Source organism: Mustelus asterias, chromosome 28 (assembly GCF_964213995.1).
Source record: "Mustelus asterias chromosome 28, sMusAst1.hap1.1, whole genome shotgun sequence".
Lineage (NCBI taxonomy): Eukaryota > Metazoa > Chordata > Chondrichthyes > Carcharhiniformes > Triakidae > Mustelus > Mustelus asterias.
In genome coordinates, this window is record NC_135828.1 from 16,301,798 (window position 1) to 16,324,591 (window position 22,794).

Sequence of the window (22,794 nt, forward strand, 5' to 3'; positions counted from 1 at the left end):
GTTTCATAGTCATCAGTAGATTCTTGATTCCAGATTTGTTTTTTCACAAGTAGTTACAGATATATAGTCCCCATAACATAGAAACATGTTTAAAGTTTATTTATTAGTGTCACAAGTAGGCTTACATTAACACTGCAATGAAGTTACTGTGAAAATCCCCTAGTCGCCACACTCCGGCGCCCGTTCAGTTACACTGAGGGAGAATTTAGCACGGCCAGTGCATCTAACCAGCACATCTTTCGGACTGAGGGGTATCCGGAGCACCCGGAGGAAACCCATGCTGACACAGGGAGAATGTACAGACTCCACACAGTGACCCAAGCTGTGAATTGAACCTGGGTCCCTGGTGCTATGAGGCAGCAGTGCTAACCACTGTGCCACCTTGCTGTCCCTTTAAGGCACTTGAGAGGCCTAATGTGAAATAGATGGACATTGGGTTAATGCAGGCCATGACAGATGTTGTTTTAAGAAGTGTTTTGAAGAAGGAGAGTAGCCAGGTCATTCCAAAGCATGGATCCTAGACGGCTGAAGGCAAAAACTGCAAATGGTGGGGCAGAAGGAGAGGGGGGTACACATTCCGAGGAACATAGAGAGCAGAACAGGGCTGGAAGTAGTTGGCGATTGAGAGAATCAAGGCAGTGAAAGGATTTGAGCTTGAAGGTCAGAAGTTGTTAATGACATTTCTGATCGCGTTATTTATTTGGCATTGGTAACGCTCTTTCAAATGCTCGTGTCTGCTCGATTTTATTGTATATTTTGGGGAGCAGCTTGCTTATTGTTCAGGGGTTGGGCTGAAGATATGAGTCACAAATGGCAGAGAAAGCAATCCAAGATGCTGCCATCGGAGTTTGTTTTTCCTTGTGCAATGTATTAGGGGTGGGGTTTCATCAATTTCCTCTTGACATGACTGCTCACTTGGTCAATTGGGATATTTTTGTGTGAATAAACCACCTTCTGCTCAATTATGTTTATTGAAAAATGATTAAGTTCAAAGGTGAATTCCCAAAACAGATTTTTCAGTGAAGTGCAGTCACATCCCATGTTAAATCCATCTTTTTTTTATGTGCAGTGGGATAGGTTGCACCAATTCTAATAAAACCATGGATTTAGATTCAAAACATTTCTGAAAGCATCTATTTAGATATGGATTCGGATTTCCAAGAAATGTCTGCATTAATGGGCTTTGAAGCCTGTGCTAAAAATGGTACAAGAGACAGAATCCTTTCGTTCTGAGACTGCAATGCAATTTTTACAAAATACAATTTTTATTAATTGTATTTCACGAACCAGATTGGTAGCTAAGGTTATTTCTATTTAAAGAGCATTCTTACTTCAAATGATTGATTTGATTTATTATTGTCACATGTATTAATATTCAGTGAGAAGTATTGTTTCTTGCGCGCTATACAGACAAAACATACCGCTCATAGAGAAGGAAACGAGAGAGTGCAGAATGTAGTGTTAGAGTTTAAAACAGTTAGAATGAAGTTTTAGAAGCAATTTAGAAGACCAGCTGGGACAGGCAATGTCTTGCGTTGAATTGTCCAAGTAAAATGAAGAATCCTTACTCTTAGAAACATTCTCTAATATGATAGTTAAAAATAATTTTTACACTGAACCAGATATTCTGCTAAGTAACCAAATACACACAAAACAAAAACAGAAAAATGCTGGAAAACCTCAGCAGGTCTGACAGTATCTGTAAAGAGAGAATAGAGCCAACGTTTTGAGTCTAGATGACCCTTCATTTAGCTCTGATGAAGGGCCATCTAGACTTGAAAGGTTGGCTCTATTCTCTCTCCGCAAACCTGCTGAGATTTTCCAGCATTTTTCTGTTTTTGATTCAGATTCCAACATCTGCAGTATTTTGCGTTTATCTGTACTTCCACCCAGTTGTTTGACCGTTTGTGTTTTCTATTTTACAGCTAAAACATGACGGGGAGTCAGTTTACTATCAGACGCTGGACCAGCAAGCATGTGGCCAAGTGGCTCAAGGAGGAAGGCTTCAGCGAATATGTTGATCTTCTATGTAATAAGCACAGACTGGATGGCGTTGCCTTGTTAACTTTGACCGAAAACGATTTACGCTGCCCGCCTTTGGAACTGAAAGTGTTGGGTGATATTAAAAGGCTTATGGTATCTATTCGGAAGCTGCAAAAACAGCATAAGGATATCTTGGCGGAGATGGGATACGCCAGCGAGGAATGCGTTGTTGCACACCCTGGTAATTCATCGCAAAGCAAAGACTGTCAGTGTAACGGTGTGGATCATTCCAGGAACAGTGGCGGTTCTAGCGGAGACTTGAGAACTGAACAGTATCAGAATGGTAAATACTACAAATACCAAGCACGAAGACTTGACCCAGAGTTTTGGAAGACAGCTCTGAGTTCTATTTATGTATTTGTAGTCTTTGGGTTTACATCGATTGTTATGGTAGTAGTTCATGAGCGTGTGCCTGACATGCAAACTTATCCACCCCTACCAGACATATTCCTGGATAGGTAAGTATTAAGTTAATGTGACTTTGTTTTATACTTTTAAAATAACTTTTCTACTAATAGAGTAGTTATTTCTCGACGCTCAGATACAGCTACCTTCGCAAACATGAGAAGCTATTGTGGGTGGCACGGTGATTAGCACTGCTGTCTCACAGCACCAGGGACCTGGGTTCGACTCCCGGCTTGGGTCACTGTCTGTGTGGAGTTTGCACGTTCTCCCCGTGTCTGCGTGGGTTTCCTCCAGGTGCTCCAGTTTCCTCCCACAGTCTGACCCGAACAGGTGCCGGAGTGTGGGCGACTAGGGGAATTTCACAGTAACTTCATTGCAGTGTTAATGTAAGCCTTACTTGTGACTAATAAATAAACGTTACTTTATTTCTGTAGCCCAAGCGTGGTCCACTCTCCTGAAGCATCTGGAACCACTCAGCAGGTCAGGCAGCATCTGTGGAGAGAGAAACATTTAACTTTTCAAGTCTGCCACCTTCCTTCATGTTTCTTTCTCCACACATGCTGCCATTCCTGATGAGTATTTACTGATTTTATTTCAGGTTTCCAGCATCCACAGTGCTTTGTTTTAGTAGAGCAAATTTCTTATTCCCAAAATGCTTCTAATCTATTTTGTCTTTTCTGCTGTCCTGTCTTCACTTACTATTTACCATTAAAGAGGTATGGAAATCCATGTAATAATCATTCTGCAATTTTACTCCTTTTTCTAAATTTTATTTGGGCAGAAAGCATGATTCTAATATGCAAGCTTCAATTTCTTTTAATCTTTTGGCTGAAATCGCTCTTATTCCCCTCCAGCTTTGTTAGAGAAGGATGAGGCAGAACCTGTTTACAGTCATGCTGCTCTGATCAAAGCATTGCCGAGAACCCATGTAACACTCTCCTGATCATTTCTCTCCATTTTTACGGTAATCCACTTAGCCTCTGCTTGCTCCCACTCTAATCAAAGCATACTGGAGATTTTCTAGTGCTGTGGAAAGTCAAACCCCTTTCGTCTACTTGAAAGTATCTCACTTTTTAAAATGACAACAATGCGCATTTGTGGACACACCCTAAAGGAGGACAGGCAAATTAAACTTTGAATTTAAGATCCCTTTGGGATTGAGTCCCTGCGCTCTGTACTGCAGGAACTATTTTATACTGATTTCGAAGGCGAACAGACATTGGCCCATAACTTCCGAGCAACAGGGTATTGTACTGGGGTAGCCACCAAAGATGTGTTGGTGGACCTCATTGGAAGGTCGCAGGTAAGGAATACTTGGCAATTGCCCAGGACTTCTGTTGGGCACTTGCTCTGCATTGGGAATCATCTGAAATGCTGATTTGAATTGCAAATACCGGATGGATGCTTCTGACTGTCTTACAGTATTGGTTACCCAGAAAGAATAGGAAGAATTAAGACTACTTCTAACTCCCAGGTGACTGTAGGACTGACACCCCGTTTGTGTTGCCCCTCTCCATGGAACCCCTGGCTGTTCTGCCATGGGACGAAACCCTCCCCCCCCCCCCCCCCCCCCCCCCCAAACACACACACACACACACACACATCGGCAACCCTCCCCAACCCCACTGCCGGCTGCCGCCTTTTCTTACTGCTAATGCTGTAAATATGAGGACACGGCTTCCTTTTCCTTGCCTGTAACTCAGCTGCCCTTGACAGAAGGCCTCAGGAAGCCACTTGACTGCACCGTTCTCACCCTGCCCAGATCGGAAGGTCAGGCGAGGAGGTTGTGCCCGCGTTTCAGGGTAAGTAACTAGGAGGAGAGTGGTGATCCCACTGTGATTGGCACTCCATGGAAGTTATGGCCCGTTCTCTTAAGTCATGTAACTGTTTTGAATCATTGTAAAGCAGGATACAACCGGCAGATAAATTGTGACAGTGCCAACAGACACATTGTGATATGGAGACTGCTTCAAATTTTTCTTTCAATAAATAGTTGCTGCATTTCATTGTGCATTTGGGTGTTGAGTTCAATTACAGTCACTGCAATGTGCTCACTGTTGGACTATTTCTAAAGGATTAGAGCATTAACCAGAGTCTAGGTGGAAGTGAAAGATCTGATGGTGCTTTTCAAAGAAGATCAGGGGGATTCTTTTTGTGTCCTGGACAATATTTATCCCTCGGTGAGCATCAGAAAACCGGATTAACTGATCATTTACCTCCGTCTTCTTTGCTGGACATAAATGGGCTGTTGTGTTTGCAAACATCATGATAGTATATTTTAAAAGGAATGAGTTGGCTGCAAGCCACTTCATTCACACCGAGTATCTGCCCTTTTCTTTACCACTCCTGTCACTTCTCTCCATCCTCTGCTTCACTGTCTGATAGGAGAGCACTTGTAAGACCATCTGAATTCTTGTGCAGCTTTTAACATGTATGAAAGCAGATCAGTATGTATAGAGCTGTATCTCCTTTTCTAAATTAACTTTTAAAGAATTTCTCCTCTGTCACTCGGGACAATCTGCCATTCAGTGGTGTTATAAAGTGCCTTTACAAAGAAGACTTAAGTAAATTTCACAAACTTAAGCTTTGCACAATCGATTTCAGTGGAGTGCAAACAGACCTCCGCGTGAGCAAGAAATGTTGCAACGTCAGATTTCCATTGTAGTTGCAGGAAACTATATCTACCGATGTAAGAAGGGGACCTCTGAATGCATTAATCACAAACTAGATGTAAACACCTTCAAGCTAATGCTATGATTTCTGATCAGTGGTTTATAGTCCAGTTGATGGCAAAGATACCCTTTCTTTAAATTTCAGTTGACAGTGTGGTTAGAATCAAAAAGTTCAGTCAGTGTAAAGGCATCAGAAAGACAGCACATCCTTCTGAAACTCATTTCAAATTGTGTCATATACTGTGTAATTTGCTGATCTGGCGCAGACTCCGAGTCTGTGAAAACAACCGTATCGGGGTCATAACCAGTTGTTTACTCCAGGTCCAAGTGATGAACTGAAGTAAAATAAGCAATTAGAATCATAGAATCCTACAGTGCAGAAGGAGGCCATTCGGCCCATTGAGTCTGCACCGACCACAAACCCCCCCCCGACACTAAGGGGAAATTTAGCATGGCCAATCCATCTAACCTGCACATCTTTGGACTGTGGGGGCAAATGGAGCACCCAGAGGAAACCCACACAGACACGGGGAGAATGTGCAAACTCCACACAGACGGTGACCTAGGCTGGGAATCGAACCTGCGTCCCTGGAACTGAGAGGCAGCAGTGCTAACCACTGTGCAACTGCCATCTTTGCCAGCACTGTTTAGAAAGAAGTATTCCCCAAAGACTCTTGAACAGTAACTGGCCAGAATGTGGAGGGCCACTGTTGGACTGAGGGGAAATCTTATTCTAATACCCAAACTCTGCTCTGAATTTTGTTTTTATTCATCCTCTCTGTAATCACCTCCCATCCCTAAAACAGCATATATAGAAAATCAATGTGTTGGATATGGATAGCACTTTTCTTAGTCATATGCAGTGTGTATATGACGGAGGCATTAATCTTTTTATTGTGAACCATTAAAATAGTAAACAAATGTATTTCATGAATGCTAATAAAGCATTAGTACATGAATATTCAAACATTCAAGACCTACGGGTTTCCTGTTGTTTAGTGATCTCGGGCGTAACTGCCCAGGTTCTGATAAGATATGTTCCCTTTACGGAAGCTACTAAGTGTTGCAATAATTTTGCAATTCAAGGATGCAAACTGTGTCCCAACAGCACAAAGTTGATTTTGGGGTACTATTCACTTAGAAACTGGAACATGACTACACTTCAGAGGTAAGTTTTCCAGGTAACTCACTCATTGAAAGCTATTGGAAATGAAAATGTAATCAAATGGCTTCTGTTTTATCAAAATCCAAATAGCAGTAACAGGCAAGGTACAATATGTACTTCAGTGGTCCAGACTTTAGTGTCAATCCAGTATTAAACCTAAAGTACAAGTAGGAATGACAGACCCTGACTCATCAGATTTTGGTAGGCGGATTTAGGAGCAGTTCAAACAGTGTCAAATTGCATGGACTTCACGTGACTACTATGCAACCGCATGTTGGGCCTTAAATTAACATTGACTGTTTCTTGAATCTTCCATTAACTAGCATCCTGAATAAGGATCCATACATACATGTATAGAACCTCAGAGCATGACTCTGTGCTGCCGACATTGCTGTATAATGTCAGTGCTTGGTTAAAACCTGTACATAAAGCATAATAAAGCCCAAAGAATAGTATTAATTAAATGATTGATTTTAGTGCTGAATGGCCACCATTCTGTTCAGTGCTAGAAATGCAATGGTCGCAATCTTGCCAGCTCCCCGCTCCGGTCGATCAGCGTGGCGAGCCGGGAGGATAGCACGTGAGGCCAAAAGTCCAATTAGTGCACGAGAGCGGCTTCTTATTGAATGGAGGGCTGAATGGCCTACTTCTGCTCCTATTTTGTACGTCCGTGTGTCTTATAAAATAAGAGGATGAGAGGAAGTCTGTTCATTTTTCACTTTGTGAATTCCAGTCTGTTGCCTGATGGTACAAGTAGAAATCCAAACTTTCTCCCTAATTTACTTTTAATATCAGTACAAAAAGGAGCCAAGTTATCACTCAACATTATTAATGTATGACCAGAACATTCTTTGTTGGCACTGAGAGGTATTTTTCTTCTGTCAGTGAATTTCACTGAGTGCCGATAATGAAAATTGAATGTGTCTGGGGAAACATTATAAGTGAAGCAGCCACCAGCTTCTGTAGCATGGTCCTCCCTTGATCGGCTGGACAATAAATGACCAGATTCCATTAGACCATGAATGCTAGTTTTCACCTTTCTCATGGGTGGCACGGTGGCACAGTGGTTAGCACTGCTGCCTCACAGCGCCAGGGACCTGGATTCGATTCCCGGTTTGGGTCACTGTCTGTGCGGAGTCTGCACGTTCTCCCCGTGTCTGTGTGGATTTCCTCTGGGTGCTCCGGTTCCCTCCCACAGTCCGAAAGACGTGCTGATTAGGTGGATTGGTCATGCTAAGTTCTCCCTCCGTGTATACGAACAGGCGACGGAGTGTGGCGACTAGGGATTTTCACAGTAACTTCATTGCAGTGTTAATGTAAGCCTTACTTGTGACATGAATAGATTAACTTTAACTAACCTATCATTGGTCTTAGTCCTAGCAGTGCCATGTGACCACTTATCATCTCTATAAACTTTTCCTACAATCCTCAGAACTCTGATCCTCTGAATCTGCCTCTTTCACACCTATTAATCCCTTTGACCCAACCTTAGCGGCTGCGCTCTCAACTGTCTAGGCTGTTAGCTCAGAGCTTCTCTGTTGCTCCACATCTGAGAATCATAAAATCCTACAGTGCAGAAGGAAGCCACTCGGCCTATTGAGTCTACACCAACCACAACCCCACTCAGGCCCCATCCCCATAACCCCACACATCCACCCCAGCTAATCCCCTCTGACACTAAGGGGAAACTTAGCATGGCCAATCCATCTAACCCGCACATGTTTGAACTGTGGGAGGAAACTGGAGCACTCGGAGGAAACCCACTCAGACATGGGGAGAACGTGCAACTCCACACAGACAGTGACCTAAACAAAGGAACAACTGCGTGCATTTATATAGCACCTTTATGGCAGAAAGGCATTTCCCAAAATTTGATTTGATTTATTATTGTCACATGTATTAACATACAATGAAAAGTATTGTTTCTTGCACGCTATACAGACAAAGCATACCATTCATAAAGAAGGAAAGGAGTGAGTGCAGAATGTAGTGTGACAGTCATAGTCAGGGTGTAGAGAAAGATCAACTTAATGCAAGGTAGGTCCGTTCAAAAGTCTGACAGCAGCAGGGAAGAAGCTGTTCTTGAGTCGGTTGGTACGTGACCTCAGATTTTTGTATCTTTTTCCCGACGGAAGAAGGCGGAAGAGAGAATGTCCGGGGTGCGTGGGGTCCTTAATTATGCTGGCTGTTTTGCCGAGACAGCGGGAAGTGTAGACAGAGTCAATGGATGGGAGGCTGGTTTGCGTGATGGATTGGACTACATTCATGACCTGTTGTAGTTCCTTGCAGTCTTGGGCAGAACGTAATCCAAATCATATTGCCACAAAATATGACCAGCGGTTTAGCCAAAGAGGTAGATTTTAAGGTACATATGAAAGGAAGTAAAAGAGGTGGAGAGGTTTAGGGAGGTAATTCCAGAGTTGAGGGTCTGGGTGGTTGACAGCATAGCCACCAATAATAGATTGAAGCAAGTGGCCATTGCTCAAGGGGCTGGAGTTTGTGGGCTGCAAGAGCTTACAGAGATGGAGGAACTTTAACATGTGGATGGGAATTTTAAAATGGAGGCATTGCTTTACCTGGAGCCAGTGTAAACACAAGCCCAGTTGCTGTTGAGCAGTGTTACAGGTGAAAATTGTGATATCCTAATGTGAACATCTCAGATGTATCTCTTTTATGATATTGTACACTGCTTACAACTCAGCCCAGTAGAGTTTCTTATTTACAAATAATACCTCTTGTGAGCTTCAAGTTTAGTAATACTCTATCGTAGCCTTTTTGCGGCTGAAGAATATTTTTCAAAGTTAATTTTACTGTTTGTCATGCTGTCAACTTTCTGAGCTGATCTGCACATGTGACTTCCCTGTATTGGCTCATTTTGAGTTAGAAGCTTTGTTTTCGTGAACAGTAGTTCCATTCTATGCTGCCTGTTTGCCTGGGACATCTGGTTTGCATATGACGTAAGGGACAATTTTTTTGTCAAGCTGCAGAAAACAGAATTCGTGAATTGAAGGATCGCTTTGTTTGTTGTGTTGTACGTGTCCACCAAGTGAGTATAGTTATCAGTCACTTATAGCATCAACATGTCTCCATAGCTAGAATGGACACAGCACAGCCCTACAGTATGACTGCTGCTGGTTTCGTTCATCTCATTCTAACATTGTAGCACAGTGGTTAGCACTGTGGCCTCACAGCACCAGGGACCTGGCCTTGGGTCACTGTCTGTGTGGAGTTTGCACATTCTCCCCGTGTCTGCGTGGGTTTCCTCCGGGTGCTCCAGTTTCCTCCCACAGTCCAAAGATGTGCGTGTTAGGTGGATTGGCCATGCTAAATTGCCCTTGGTGTCAGGGGGATGAGCTAGGGTAAATGGACAAGTAGGGTTTATGGGGATAGAGCCTGGGTGGGATTATGGTCGGTGCAGACTTGATGGGCCGAATGGCCTCCTCCTGCACTGTAGGATTCTATGAACAGTGGCCTAAATTCAAACATGTGTGTTCATCATGACTCCGAGAAGGCTCTATGTTGGATAAGCCTGTGGAAGCAATCCCTGATTTCCCCTTTTGCAGCTTCTTCCTCTAGCTTCTGCCCCCAATTGTATTCCTATTGAATTGAAACACCTATTTCTTTGAAATGACGGCGTTCTGTTCTGAACTTAACCTGCCTTGAAATCCTGCACGGATGGAAAAGTGGAGGAAGATTGTGTATAGCTCACCCTTTATATTTTAATAGACTTTAAACTTTTAAAACTTGTGTGCCTCAGTTTGCAACCCAATTTATAAATTGCAAAGAAGAAATATCAGAATAAAACAAAATCCTACATATCCAAATCAAATGTATTCTCAGCTATCTAATTTTATATTCTGTTTTTGTTGCCAGTGTCCCTAGAATACCCTGGGCTTTCGCAATGGCTGAAGTCTGTGGCGTTGTGCTCTGCACTATTTGGCTGTTACTGCTGTTGCTTCATAAGCACAGGTAGGTTTTAGGGTCCCTTACGTTGGGTTTCCGATAAAGATGAGCAGGCTTTTCAACTTAAATGTTGAAGTCTTGATTTCTAATGCAGACATGATGGAGCTGGACAAAGGAATAAACTGGGAAAGGAGAAGAAGGAGTGAGAGAGCTCCCATTCTGGAAGCCATACTAATGCATGTGCTGAATTGAAATGTATAAAGTTTGTAAATGAGTGTTTTATTGCTTTGTAAAATATGCAAAATTACAATGGGAAGGCCAGTGAGCTAGTGCCGACTTGATGGGCCAAATGGCCTCCTGCACTGTAACGCTTCAGTGATTGTGTGAAAGGTGTTCTGTTTCAGGCAAAAGGTTAGTTTTAAACAATTAGAGGTAAATACTGTATTAATTACTGTACTTTCAAAGATATTCAATTATCAGCCAAATTACTCGCTTCAAGTAGACACTATTATAGATGCGGTCCTCTGGGAAACAACCCATTTTTTGTTTGTTAAAAGAAGCAACAAAGCTATATTGGGCTGCAAATGGAGTCTTGCACCCCGTTCCCAGAAATTCCTGCTGTAATTTAGTCTGCTGATCCTTCAGGATTTGTACCTGCCCTGTGCAAGGGATGAAAGGGGATGTTTTTAGGATGTATTTATTGCATTAGGATTGTGTTCTTTTACAAGTGCAAGTTACGGGTTGTAACTTGGTGTCCACTTTTCCAAGTTCCTTTTCTAAGCTAGGTGCAGTATTCTTCACAGAAGCTCCGCTGCAGTATCCATGCTCAGTTTGGACAGATTAACTTCCTTGCAAAATATCTGATATTTCAAATCCAGATTTTTTCCAAATGGACCCACTGCCAAACCTTCTTGAAAGTGAAGTATAAAATCACAATGGAGAATTAGCATTTTAATATAGTTAAAAAATTTTAAATGATCTACTTGAAGCGAGTAATTTGGCTGATAATTGAATATCTTTGAAAGTACAGTAATTAATACAGTATTTACCTCTAATTGTTTAAAACTAACCTTTTGCCTGAAACAGAACACCTTTCACACAATCACTGAAGCGTTACAGTGCAGGAGGCCATTTGGCCCATCAAGTCGGCACTAGCTCACTGGCCTTCCCATTGTAATTTTGCATATTTTCAGACATCAATCCAATTTCCTTTTTAAGTACCTCGATTGAACCTGCTTCCACCACCACTCTCAGGAAGTTTGTTCCAGACTCCAACCACCCACTGGGTGAAAAATCTTTCCTCGCATCATTTCTACTCCTTTTATCAATTATTTTGAATCTGTGCCCTCTAATTCTTGACACTCTGAGTGGGAACAGTTTCTTGCTCTTTACCCTGTCCTCCATACCCTTCAGGATCTTGAATACCTCTATCAAATCTCCTTTCAGCCGCCTTTTCTCCAAGGAAAATCGACACAACCACTTCAATCTATCCTCATGGAGGATGGGCAGCACAATGGTTAGCACTGCTGCCTCGCAGCCCCAGGGACTCGGGTTCAATTCCAGCCTTGGGTAACTCCCTGTGGAGTTTGCACGTTCTCCCCGTGGCTGCATGGGTTTCCTCCGGGTGTTCCGGTTTCCTCCCATGCTCCAAAGATGTGCATGTTAGGTGCATTGGCCATGCTGAATTGCCCCTTAGTGTCAGGGAGATTAGCGGGGTAAATACGTGGGATTATGGGGATAGGGCCTGTGTGGGATTGTTGTCTGTATAGACTCGATGGGCCAAATGGCCTCCTCCTGCACTGTAGGAATTCTATGTATGTAGTTATAGTTGCTTATACTTGGAATCTTTCTCATGAATCTCCTCTGTACTCTCTCCAATGCTTTTGCGTCCTTCCTGATGTATGGCACCCAGAACTGAATGGGTACTCCAGATGCTGCCTGATAGTGTTTTATACAAGTTCAACATGACATCCTTACTCTTGTACTCAATGCCCTAATTAATAAAACCTAGGATACTATATGCTTTAACTGCTCTCTCAACATGCCCTGCGATCTTCATTGACTTTTGTACATATACACCAAGGCCCCACTGTTCCTGCACCTCCTTTAGAGTTACTCTATTTATTTCATACTGTCTCTTCATACTCTTCCTGCCAAAATGAATCACCTCTCACTTCTCAGCATTGAACTTCATCTGCCACTTGTTTGCCCAGTCCATCATTATGTCTGCTCTTTTGAAGTTCAAGACTATCCTAATCACAGTTGACAATGCTTCCAATCTTTGTATCATCTGCACATTTTGAAATCATGCCCTGCACACCACTGTCTAATTATTGAATGTATATTAGGGAGAGCAAGGATCCTCATATTTACCTCTGGGAAACTCCACAACAAGCCTTCCTCCAATCTGAAAAACAACTATTTATCACATTTGGTCCTATGATATATTGGGCTGTCCAGATTGCAAAGAGCCCAGTTGATTCCAGGTCTATTATCTGGACAGGACTAAGGGGAGGCACAGCAAATAGTGAAAGGAATAAATAGCGAGGCTGCCAGTTCCTAATGTCTGTCCAGTGGTTTCACCTGAAGTGCATTAATGTGTGAACATTGGTTGAAGACAAACTGGAATCAGTTATTCTATTCTTTCTCTCCCTCCCCTCCTAATGTCCTGATCCATGTTATGGGAGAGGAGAAGGTGCACGTGGTATTAATCACTGGGACCCAGTGGGGTCCAGTCAATGGGAGTCCACCTCCATTGGCTGAGAGTCTGACAATCTGAATGGTCAGTGCAAAAACAGCCAATCTGGTGTGTAGATCATCATGATCGCCAGGCTACTCAACCAACGATTGCTGTTATTATTGTGAAACATTAAGCCTGCATTGATTTATCACTTAATCTCTATCACCAAATAATTAGTGTACTGGGCTGGGCCATTTCTAACCCGACCTCTTGCTTCTCAATGGTATAAGACCCCTTCCCTGGCCTCCCACCTGACGCACTCCCTTTCAATGGTGAGTGGTCCCTTCCCCAGTTTCACTCCTGACAGACTGTCTCTCAATGGTGAGTGGCACCTTTCCTGGCTTCCCGATCCGACCGCCTACCACTCGATAGTGTGGCCCTGATTCCACTTTGCCTGCCAATGGAGTGCCATTCACAGCTGGAGTGCAACTTTTGCAAGGTAAGGTAAAGCACCTCATGCCTCTACAAGTCATTACTTTCATCCCCACCAGCTTGAACCAATAGCTTTGTCTTATCATTTTTCTTTCACGACTCTTTTAACTCTCTGGGTGAAGAGTCCAAATAATTTCCAAATGTTCAAATTGTGTCCATCAGAATTGGCACCTTTCACCACAGTGAATTCACTGATTGGGGTAAGTTGGTCAGTCAATTTTCTCATCTTCAAGATTTCAATTAACTTCAATTGAAGCTTGGTCTTTCCTGAGGAAAACAGATTTCACACCATACTGTCGGTGTTACCCGGAGACAAGAAGCACCAGGGTCCCTGACCTCTCTCCCTGGCCCTGCACCATCACTGCTAATCCTCACTATCTGGCTTCTTGCATACAGTAGAATTACTCACTTATTTAGGAGTTAATGGGAAGCAGTTGGGGGTGGGAACGGGACAGCAGCCTCCAAGGTAAGATGATAAAATCCCAACTAAAATATGCCCAGTGTTTTTTTTACAGACCTTGGACTTTAATTCACAGGAAATCCTTCCAGGAGTGTACCATAGTGAGATTTATGCACCATATTTAAGTATATATTATGCTGTAATGATACTAAACATGTCATCATGTGTTGCTACTTAGCTATCCTGATTCACTGGCTCTCTAATAGAAAGCACCACTAATGTCATAATGGGAATGATGTTTCACTGAAATTACTAGCTATTTTCTTTTAGGCTGTAGGAATGGTAAATTATCTGTTTCTCTTTATCTCCTGTTTAGAAATTTATTTTCGGTAGTGACGGTCAGCTATGTAGTGTTATGCAGTATCCAATAAATGGGAAACGCAGAGGTCAGGCTGTGTATTTTAGCACTGAGCTTTCACCTGTGGGATCTGGGTTTGAGTCCAGCTTAGGAAGGGATGAAGAGCTCGTCACTCTCAGTTGCACTGTTAGCAAGTTTGTCCAGTATTGCTGATGATGAATTCAGCATCAGGCTCATGAGACTGACTAGTGAGGGGGATTGAAGAAGAAATGCTTTTCAGTTGGTTTTGAGAAAGTGACTTGATCAGCAGAGGGGATCTGTGCCCCGTATCTGTTCAGTAAAAGCATCAAAAATGAAAGAACAGATCCACCTCACTTCTTCACAAAAGAAATTGACAAATAAAAGCGAAAACCTGATTGTTTCAAAATGTTCCTTAAACTTAATAGACTTTCTAGTTCGGAGAGAAAGTTATTATAAATGCAATAAATGTTTTGAAATCAGGTGGCCTGCTCACTCCAAACTATACAGGAACAGTGTATTCTTTCATGGGATGTGGGTGTCGCTAGCAAATGTCGCTAACATTTGGTTACTCATCCCTAATTGCCCTTGAACTGAGCAGTTAAGAGTCAACCAAGAATCATGTAGGCCCAGACCAGATAAAGATGGCAGGTTTCCTTCCTTAAAGGACATTAGTGATCCAGGCAGGTTTGTTTTTAACAATAATCGATGTTCGTAGTCATGGTCACCATTACTGAAACTAGCTTTATATTCCAGACTTATTAATTAATTGAATTTAAATTCCACTAGCTGCTGTGGTGGGATTTGAACCCATGCCCCCAGAGTATTAGCCTTGGCCTCTGGATGACTAGTTCAGTGACATTGGCTGGAATTTTACCGGCGTGCCCGCCCCAGAATCAGGGCTGCCGAGGCTGACAGAACGGCATTCTTCATTGGCCTCGGGCGGGATCTTAAGAGCCTCGGGTGGGCGAGGTAGTAAAATTCTGACAATTATCTCTACGCCACCATCTCCCCCTATTTTGTTACACTGCTGGTGCTCTGACAAACTCTGAACGAGTTCACATCTGCAGTCAGGGGTTCATTGTGCTGCAGTGCCGAATGGATGTTGGATTTGAATGCAGATTTTCACCCGGGTTGACACCCATGTACCTTCTCATAGAATAAGCAGGGTCTTGGTTACATACTAACTTATTCTCGGGTCAATAGGATAGAAGCACCGCTACAGGAGGGGAAATAATGAAGTTTTAAAGAAAAACTATTTTGTGGTTTCCTTAATTGTGATGCGTACAATTTAAAAAAAATTGCTGTTGTCATTTAAGCACTAACTTTATAATAAAAAAGAAAGTCTCTAAAAGTTTACAAAAAAATAATCCTTCAAAAGGTTTTTCTCTAAAGGGCCCCTTCAGCTTTTGATGCTCAAATACAATGTGCAGGAAATCAATAGTATTCAGTGCATTGTTTAAAAAAAAATCAAAGGAATGTGTGATTTTTGTCTTCTGAGGGGAATGGAGAATGTAAATCTGTTTTGAATACAGTGATAAAGAGTATTTTAATCAGAGTTATGGACTGAACTGCACTGCTTACTAACTATTTCTGGCTGTTTTTTTTCACTACACTGCAGGTCTATCCTTTTTCGCCGCATGTGTAGCCTGATGGGAACAGTGTTCCTGTTGCGTTGTGTTACTATGTTTGTTACCTCACTCTCTGTGCCTGGTCATCATCTACAGTGTTCTGGAAAAGTAAGTGTGTGTGAACTGTGCTGACCAAACAGTTAATTGTACAATAAGATGGCTCATGGTAGTAATGTTTATTTCTTTTTTAAAAAAGTCTTTTGCAAAATTTCTTGTTGATAAATCAAATATCTGGCCTATAAATGCACAAGTTTTGTTTTGGTGTGAGAAGGTTATACATTAAAAGTGAGCACGTCAAGTTTCTACACACTTTGCAAAGCTGAATGTGAAGGGCGAGGTTTGTGCATTTGGAAGTGGCAAATATACAAAGCAATCCATTATATCAGTAAAAGGGGCACTGTGACAATTAATATTGAAAGCATTGCAAAGGGTCATTGTAGTCCAGACACCCTCCCTGCAAATCATAATGATACAGTCATCGTTTAAACTTATGCAGTTTTTCGGAGGTTGCAAATTAACCTCTGGATATCTTGAGAAAAGCTGTGGAGCTAACCAGAGATCTTTGTTTAACAATGCATGTTTTCTTTTTCAGCTGTATGGAGATGTGTGGGCGAAGTTTCAAAGGGCACTTGCTATCTGGAGTGGTTTTGGAATGACACTAACAGGTGTACATACTTGTGGAGACTATATGTTCAGTGGCCACACAGTTGTCATCACCATGCTTAACTTCTTTGTCACAGAATGTAAGTATAAAAATGCTCTTAACCATAGTAGGCCAAGGATCTTTATTTTAAAATAAGACAATGACTTGTTACCAACAGTGATGCTAGTGCAATGACTCTAGCTATTGTGTACTCCTAACTATTCGTGACTAAGATCTTGGAAACAAGTTGTGTGAAGAGTTTCATTTTTTAAATGAGAGAGAAATCCACAAAACTAATTTACTGTGACTCTATGACTCTAAGTAAATGTCAAATGTTACTTCAGTCACAAGAAGGCCTGGTACAATTGTTGAATGATGTACATTCTTCTTAATGATATAAAACGTTCCCTAAAGCTTGTGAACTGTACTTAACATGCCTATAACTACTAGGTTTTGAACTATATGAAATTTGGGGCGATCTTACCAAACAAATTCTAAGTGCTGAACGAGCGTGAAAATAGGAGAGAATCGCGCCCATTTTTTGGGCGAGCTCCCAGACGTTATGGCACATAGAGAAAATAAATGTGATTCTCGCCAGTAGGGGGGAGTGGACAGAGTCTACTCATGCCAGGAAGCCGGCTGCAGACTGCTCGAGGATGCAATTGTGCTTGTGCCCTGATTTCCCAGGCTGACTCGCCGGCAGAACAGGGCTGGTAATATTGCGAGAAACTGGGTGCGAACCTGGTTTTTCACCTCTCGCTCGATCTTACTTGCTCGTCAAACTGATCGACCGGCGTATGAGCCGGTAAGATTGCCCCCAAAAGCTTTATTCCACAACTTTCAAAATAGCCCTGTTCCTTTTTTTTGTAAGAAATCTCACAACACCAGGTTAAAGTCCAACAGGTTTATTTGGTAGCAAAAGCCACTAGCTTTCGGAGCGCTGCCCCTTCATCAGGTGAGTGGGAGTTCTGTTCACAAACAGGGCACATAAAGGCACAAACACAATTTACAAAATAATGGTTGGAATGCGAGTCTTTACAGGTAATCAAGTCTTAAAGGTACAGACAGTGTGAGTGGAGAGAGGGTCAAGCACAGGTTAAAGAGGTGTGTATTGTCTCCAGCCAGGACAGTTAGTGAGATTTTGCAAGCCCAGGCAAGTCGTGGGGGTTACAGATAGTGTGACATGAACCCAAGATCCCGGCCGAGGCCGTCCTCATGTGTTCGGAACCCGGACACCAGTCTCTGCTCAGCGACTCTGCGTTGCCGTGTGTCATGAAGGCTGCCTTGGAGGACGCTTACCCGAAGATCAGAGGCCAAATGCCCGTGACCGCTGAAGTGTTCCCCAACAGGAAGAGGACACTCTCTTGCCTGGTGATTGTCGAGGGGGGTTCATTTGTTCGTTGTCATAGCGACTGCATGATCTCCCCAATGTACCATGCCTCGGTACATCCTTTCCTGCAGCGTATCAGGTAGACAACGTTGGCTGAGTTGCAAGAGTATGTACCGTGTACCTGGTGGATGGTGTTCTCACGTGAGATTATGGCATCCATGTCAATGATCCGGCACGTCTTGCAGAGGTTGCTGTGGCAGGGTTGTGTGGTGTCATGGTCACTGTTCTCCTGAAGGTTGGGTAGTTTGCTGCGGACAATGGTCTGTTTGAGGTTGTGCGGTTGTTTGAAGGCAAGAAATGGGGGTGTGGTGATGGCCTTGGTGAGATGTTCGTCTTCATCAATGACATGTTGAAGGCTCTGGAGAAGATGTCGTAGCTTCTCCACTCTGGGGAAGTACTGGACGACGAAGGGTACTCTGCTGTATCCCGTGTTTGTCTTCTGAGGAGGTCGGTGTGGTTCTCGCTGTGGCGCGTCGGAACTGTCGATTGATGAGTCAAGTGCCATATCCTGTTCTTATGAGGGCATCTTTCAGCGTGTAGAGGTGTCTGTTGCGATCCCCCTCATCTGAGCAGATCCTGTGTATTCGGAGGGCTTGTCAATAGGGGATGGCTTCTTTAACGTGTTTAGGGTGGAAGCTGGAGAAGTGGAGCATCGTGAGGTTATCCGTGGGCTTGCGGTACGATGAAGTGCTGAGGTGACCGTCCTTGATGGAGATGCGTGTGTCCAAGAATGCAACCGATTCCGGAGAGTAGTCCATGGTGAGTCTGATGGTGGGATGGAACTTATTGATGTCATCATATAGTTGTTTCAGTGATTGTTCACCATGAATCCAGAGGAAGAAAATGTCATCGATGTATCTAGTGTATAGCATCGGTTGAAGGTCCTGTGCTATCCTGTGCAACCGATGCTATACACAAGGTACATCGATGACATTTTCTTCCTTTGGATTCATGGTGAACAATCACTGAAACAACTATATGATGACATCAACAAGTTTCACCATGGACTACTCTCCGGAATCAGTTGCATTCTTGGACACACGAATCTCCATCAAGGACGGTCACCTCAGCACTTCACTGTACTGCAAGCCCCTGGATAACCTCATGATGCTCCACCTCTCCAACTTCCACCCTAAACACATTAAAGAAGCCATCCCCTACGGACAAGCCCTCCGTATCTGCTCAGATGAGGAGAATCGCTCCAGATGCTGAAAGATGCCCTCATAGGATTAGGATATGGCGCTCGACTCATCGATCGACAGTTCCAATGCGCCACAGCGAAAAACTGCACTGACCTCCTCAGAAGACAAACATGGCAGACAGAGTACCCTTCGTCGTCCAGTACTTCCCCGGAGCGGAGAAGCTACGACATCTTCTCCGGAGCCTTCAACATGTCATTGATGAAGATGAACATTTTGCCAAGGCCATCCCCACACCCCCACTGCTTGTCTTCAAACAACCGCACAACCTCAAACAGACCATTGTCTGCAGCAAACTACCCAGCCTTCAGGAGAACAGTGACCACGACACCACACAACCCTGCCACAGCAACCTCTGCAAGACGTGCCAGATCATCGACACGGATGCCATAATCTCACGTGAGAACACCATCCACCAGGTACACGGTACATACACTTGCAACTCGGCCAACGTTGTCTACCTGATACGCTGCAGGAAAGGATGTCCCGAGGCATGGTACATCGGGGAGACCATGCAGACACTACGACCATGGATGAATGAACACCGCTCGACAATCACCAGGCAAGAGTGTTTTCTTCCCGTTGGGGAACACTTCAGCAGTCACGGGCATTCGGCCTCTGATCTTTGGGTAAGCGTTCTCCAGGGCGGCCTTCACGACACATGGCAACGCAGAGTCACTGAGCAGAGACTGGTGGCTGGGTTTCGCACACATGAGGACGGCCTCGGCTGGGATCTTGGGTTCATGTCACACTATCTGTAACCCCCACGACTTGTCTGGGCTTGCAAAATCTCACTAACTGTCTTGTCTGGAGACAATACACATCTCTTTAACCTGTGCTTAATGCTCTCTCAGACTCATTGTCTGTACCTTTAAGACTTGATTACCTGTAAAGATTCACATTCCAACCATTATTTTGTAAATTGAGTTTGTGTCTTTATATGCCCTGCTTGTGAACAGAACTCCCATTCACCTGATGAAGGAGCAGTGAGCGCTCCGAAAGCTAGTGGCTTTTGCTACCAAATAAACCTGTTGGACTTTAACCCGGTGTTGTGAGACTTCTTACTGTGTTTACCCCAGTCCAACACCGGCATCTCCACATTTTTTTTTTGTTTCATGCAATGTATTTCAATATCGTGCATTGCCTGAGTAAATACAGTTGTATATTTATATGCTCATCAAATTCAATTTATTTTACATAATTAAAATTCTATTTAAGCTAGCTCTGTAATCTAAAGTTCCTGGTAGGTATCTGAGAGAAGATTAGAAGGATAGGCTGTTAGGGGGTAAGATAAAGTAGAGTGGGTGGAGGTTCATGAAGCATAAACCAGTTGTACTAAAATGACTTGTTTCTCTGTTATAAATTCTGTGTAATTGTCATATAATTAAGTTTATTTTCTTCCAACTTAAAATTATTCAACCTGTGCAATTTCATGAAGTCTCCATTAATCTTCAAACTGCTGAACATCAATTTGCTTATAGAAAAGCTTGAAGGGGCAGGAATTCAGCTTGGGCACGTCCACAAAGTGGGCTGTATCCCATTAAGGACCTGTTCAACTTAACACCCACTAGTGAAGTCAGTGGCTCAGAATGTAGGGCAGGGCATGTAATGAACACATGTCAAAACCCGAATGTAACATTACAGTGAAATTGTATTTTGAGTGGTGCCAAACTCAATCGGCATGAGCTTTGGGAGGGACTGTTGTCTCACGTCTCAGTCCTGTGGTGTAAAATCAGGATCTGATTCTAGAATTATAATGTTGTAGCCTGGAGAGTGCAGTGATGTAGAAATTGCCGTATAAATGCATATGCATTTATGCGATGGTACAGTGGTTAGCACTGCTGCATCACAGTGCCAGGAACTCGGGTTCGATCCCCGGCTTGGGTCACTGTCTGTGTGGAGTTTGCACATTCTCCCCGTGTCTGCGTGGGTTTCCTCCGGGTGCTCCGGTTTCTTCCCACACTCCAAAGATGTGCGGGTTAGATGGATTGGCCATGCTAAATTGCCCCTTGGTGTCGGGGGGACTAGCTAGGGTAAATGCATGGGGTATGGAGATAGGGCTTGGGTGGGAATTGTGGTCGGTGCAAACTTGATGGGCCGAATGGCCTCCTACTGCACTGTAGGATTCGATGCACAGTAACTTCTATTTATTCTTGAATTGGCATCTCCAGTTCATGTCAGAGGTGAGTAACATCTTTAGGAATCCTAATGAAAATATTGTGAAGTGATTTTAAAAAGCATTTTGATTTATGATTCTGTAAATCTAACAGTGCAAAACATAACTCTTAGTGTGCTGATCGTTTTCACCATATTTATGTGTGTGCACAGCAATAGGTGAGCAGGGTTTTTCATCATTGCACTCTGATACAAGAGTGCCCTCTAGTGTGACGAAAAATCAAACCAGCCGCTGAGGATAGCCACTGTTGTTGGCAGTCTCTGGGGTTTGTTGATGCTATCTATTCAGGGTTGTGAGTTTCTGACATGGGTCTTGATGAAGCTAGTAATCTGAAACCAAGCAGAAGTGCTGGGGGCACTCAACAGGTCAGGCAGCGACTATAAGAGAGCAGTGAAATTCATCTGGCACATGCCAGGCCCTTTGTCAAAATATTCTGAAAGGTCTACATCTGAAATATTGATTTGTTCGTTCTTCCACAAGGTCCTGGATGAGTGGAAAGGATGAATGAATCCTGGTTAGGCTGGTTCGGTAACAGCACTTTAAAAGGGAATTGCACAGATGCTTAATAGGGACCAAATTGCAGGTAAAAGGGTGATTTAGTTGATTTCGAAGACTCAGTACAGGTACAAGGGGTGAATCTTTATGTGCTGTCTGATTGTGTGACTAGGTAATGTTTGGGAGGTCTTGAGGGTAGCATCCCTACCTCTGGGCTAGGAGCTCCAGGTTCAAGTCCCACTTCAGGAGTTGATGGCCACCAAAGGTGTGTTTATAGCCTGGCCAGGCAGGTTGGTTACCAACCCTTAAACCCTGATGGCAGGCAGTAGGGACAGGGAGAAAAGGCAATGGCAAACCACTGTAGTACTTTGTCAAACATAGACATGCACCAATCCTCTTAGGGAAAGGTACCTGGAGGAGGATGAGGTAAAGTTTAATCTGAAGATTAAAGCAGATTATAGTTTATTACAGACTGTGAAGCGATTGCTCAAAATCAGTATTGCATTTGAGGATATATTTGTTTATGGTAAATGGGCTGAAATGGAAAATTAAACATGATGCTTAATGTTTCCTCTTTTTTTTTTCAACTCTCAATTAGACACACCAAGGAGCTGGAACTTCTTGCACACCTTGTCTTGGGTGTTGAACCTGTTCGGGATCTTCTTCATCCTTGCTGCACATGAACATTATTCAATTGATGTCTTCATCGCATTTTATATCACCACAAGACTCTTTTTGTACTACCACACACTAGCCAACACGCGAGCATATCAGCAAAGCCGAAGAGCACGGATTTGGTTCCCGATGTTTTCGTTCTTTGAATGCAATGTCAACGGCCCTGTACCAAATGAATATAGTTGGCCACTTTCCAGACCAAGGTTATTGAAAGCATTAATTGGATAAATAGCCATCCACACTAATGAGTTATTTTCTGTGTTTGTTGGACAAGGAAATGATTAATGGAACAATAGTTGGTTTTATATCCAAGACTAGTACAATGGCTTGCGTCAAGCCAGATGCAAACATGAAGGGGAAGGAGACTTTGATATACAGTTGGTGGTTAGTTTGGTTCTTGGTTCGTCCACTAAATCGGAAACGTGCTCTTTTTGTTCCCCCACCCCCCC

The 22,794-nt window shown here is 43.2% G+C and overlaps 1 protein-coding gene across 3 annotated transcripts in view; it reads left to right on the plus strand.

The window, feature by feature from the left end:
- samd8b (sterile alpha motif domain containing 8b) overlaps positions 1-22,794 on the plus strand; it is a 36,447-nt gene extending 13,653 nt beyond the window's left edge. For 2 of the 3 annotated variants that reach the window (XM_078199593.1, XM_078199594.1), the window contains exons 2-6: positions 1,926-2,501; positions 10,159-10,254; positions 15,758-15,875; positions 16,360-16,510; positions 22,269-22,794. In XM_078199593.1, coding sequence (XP_078055719.1) covers positions 1,933-2,501; positions 10,159-10,254; positions 15,758-15,875; positions 16,360-16,510; positions 22,269-22,573 — 1,239 coding nt within the window. In that variant the 5' untranslated portion in view covers positions 1,926-1,932 and the 3' untranslated portion in view covers positions 22,574-22,794. The remainder of the gene's footprint in view (positions 1-1,925; positions 2,502-10,158; positions 10,255-15,757; positions 15,876-16,359; positions 16,511-22,268) is intronic. The other variant, XM_078199595.1, reaches the window with a different exon arrangement.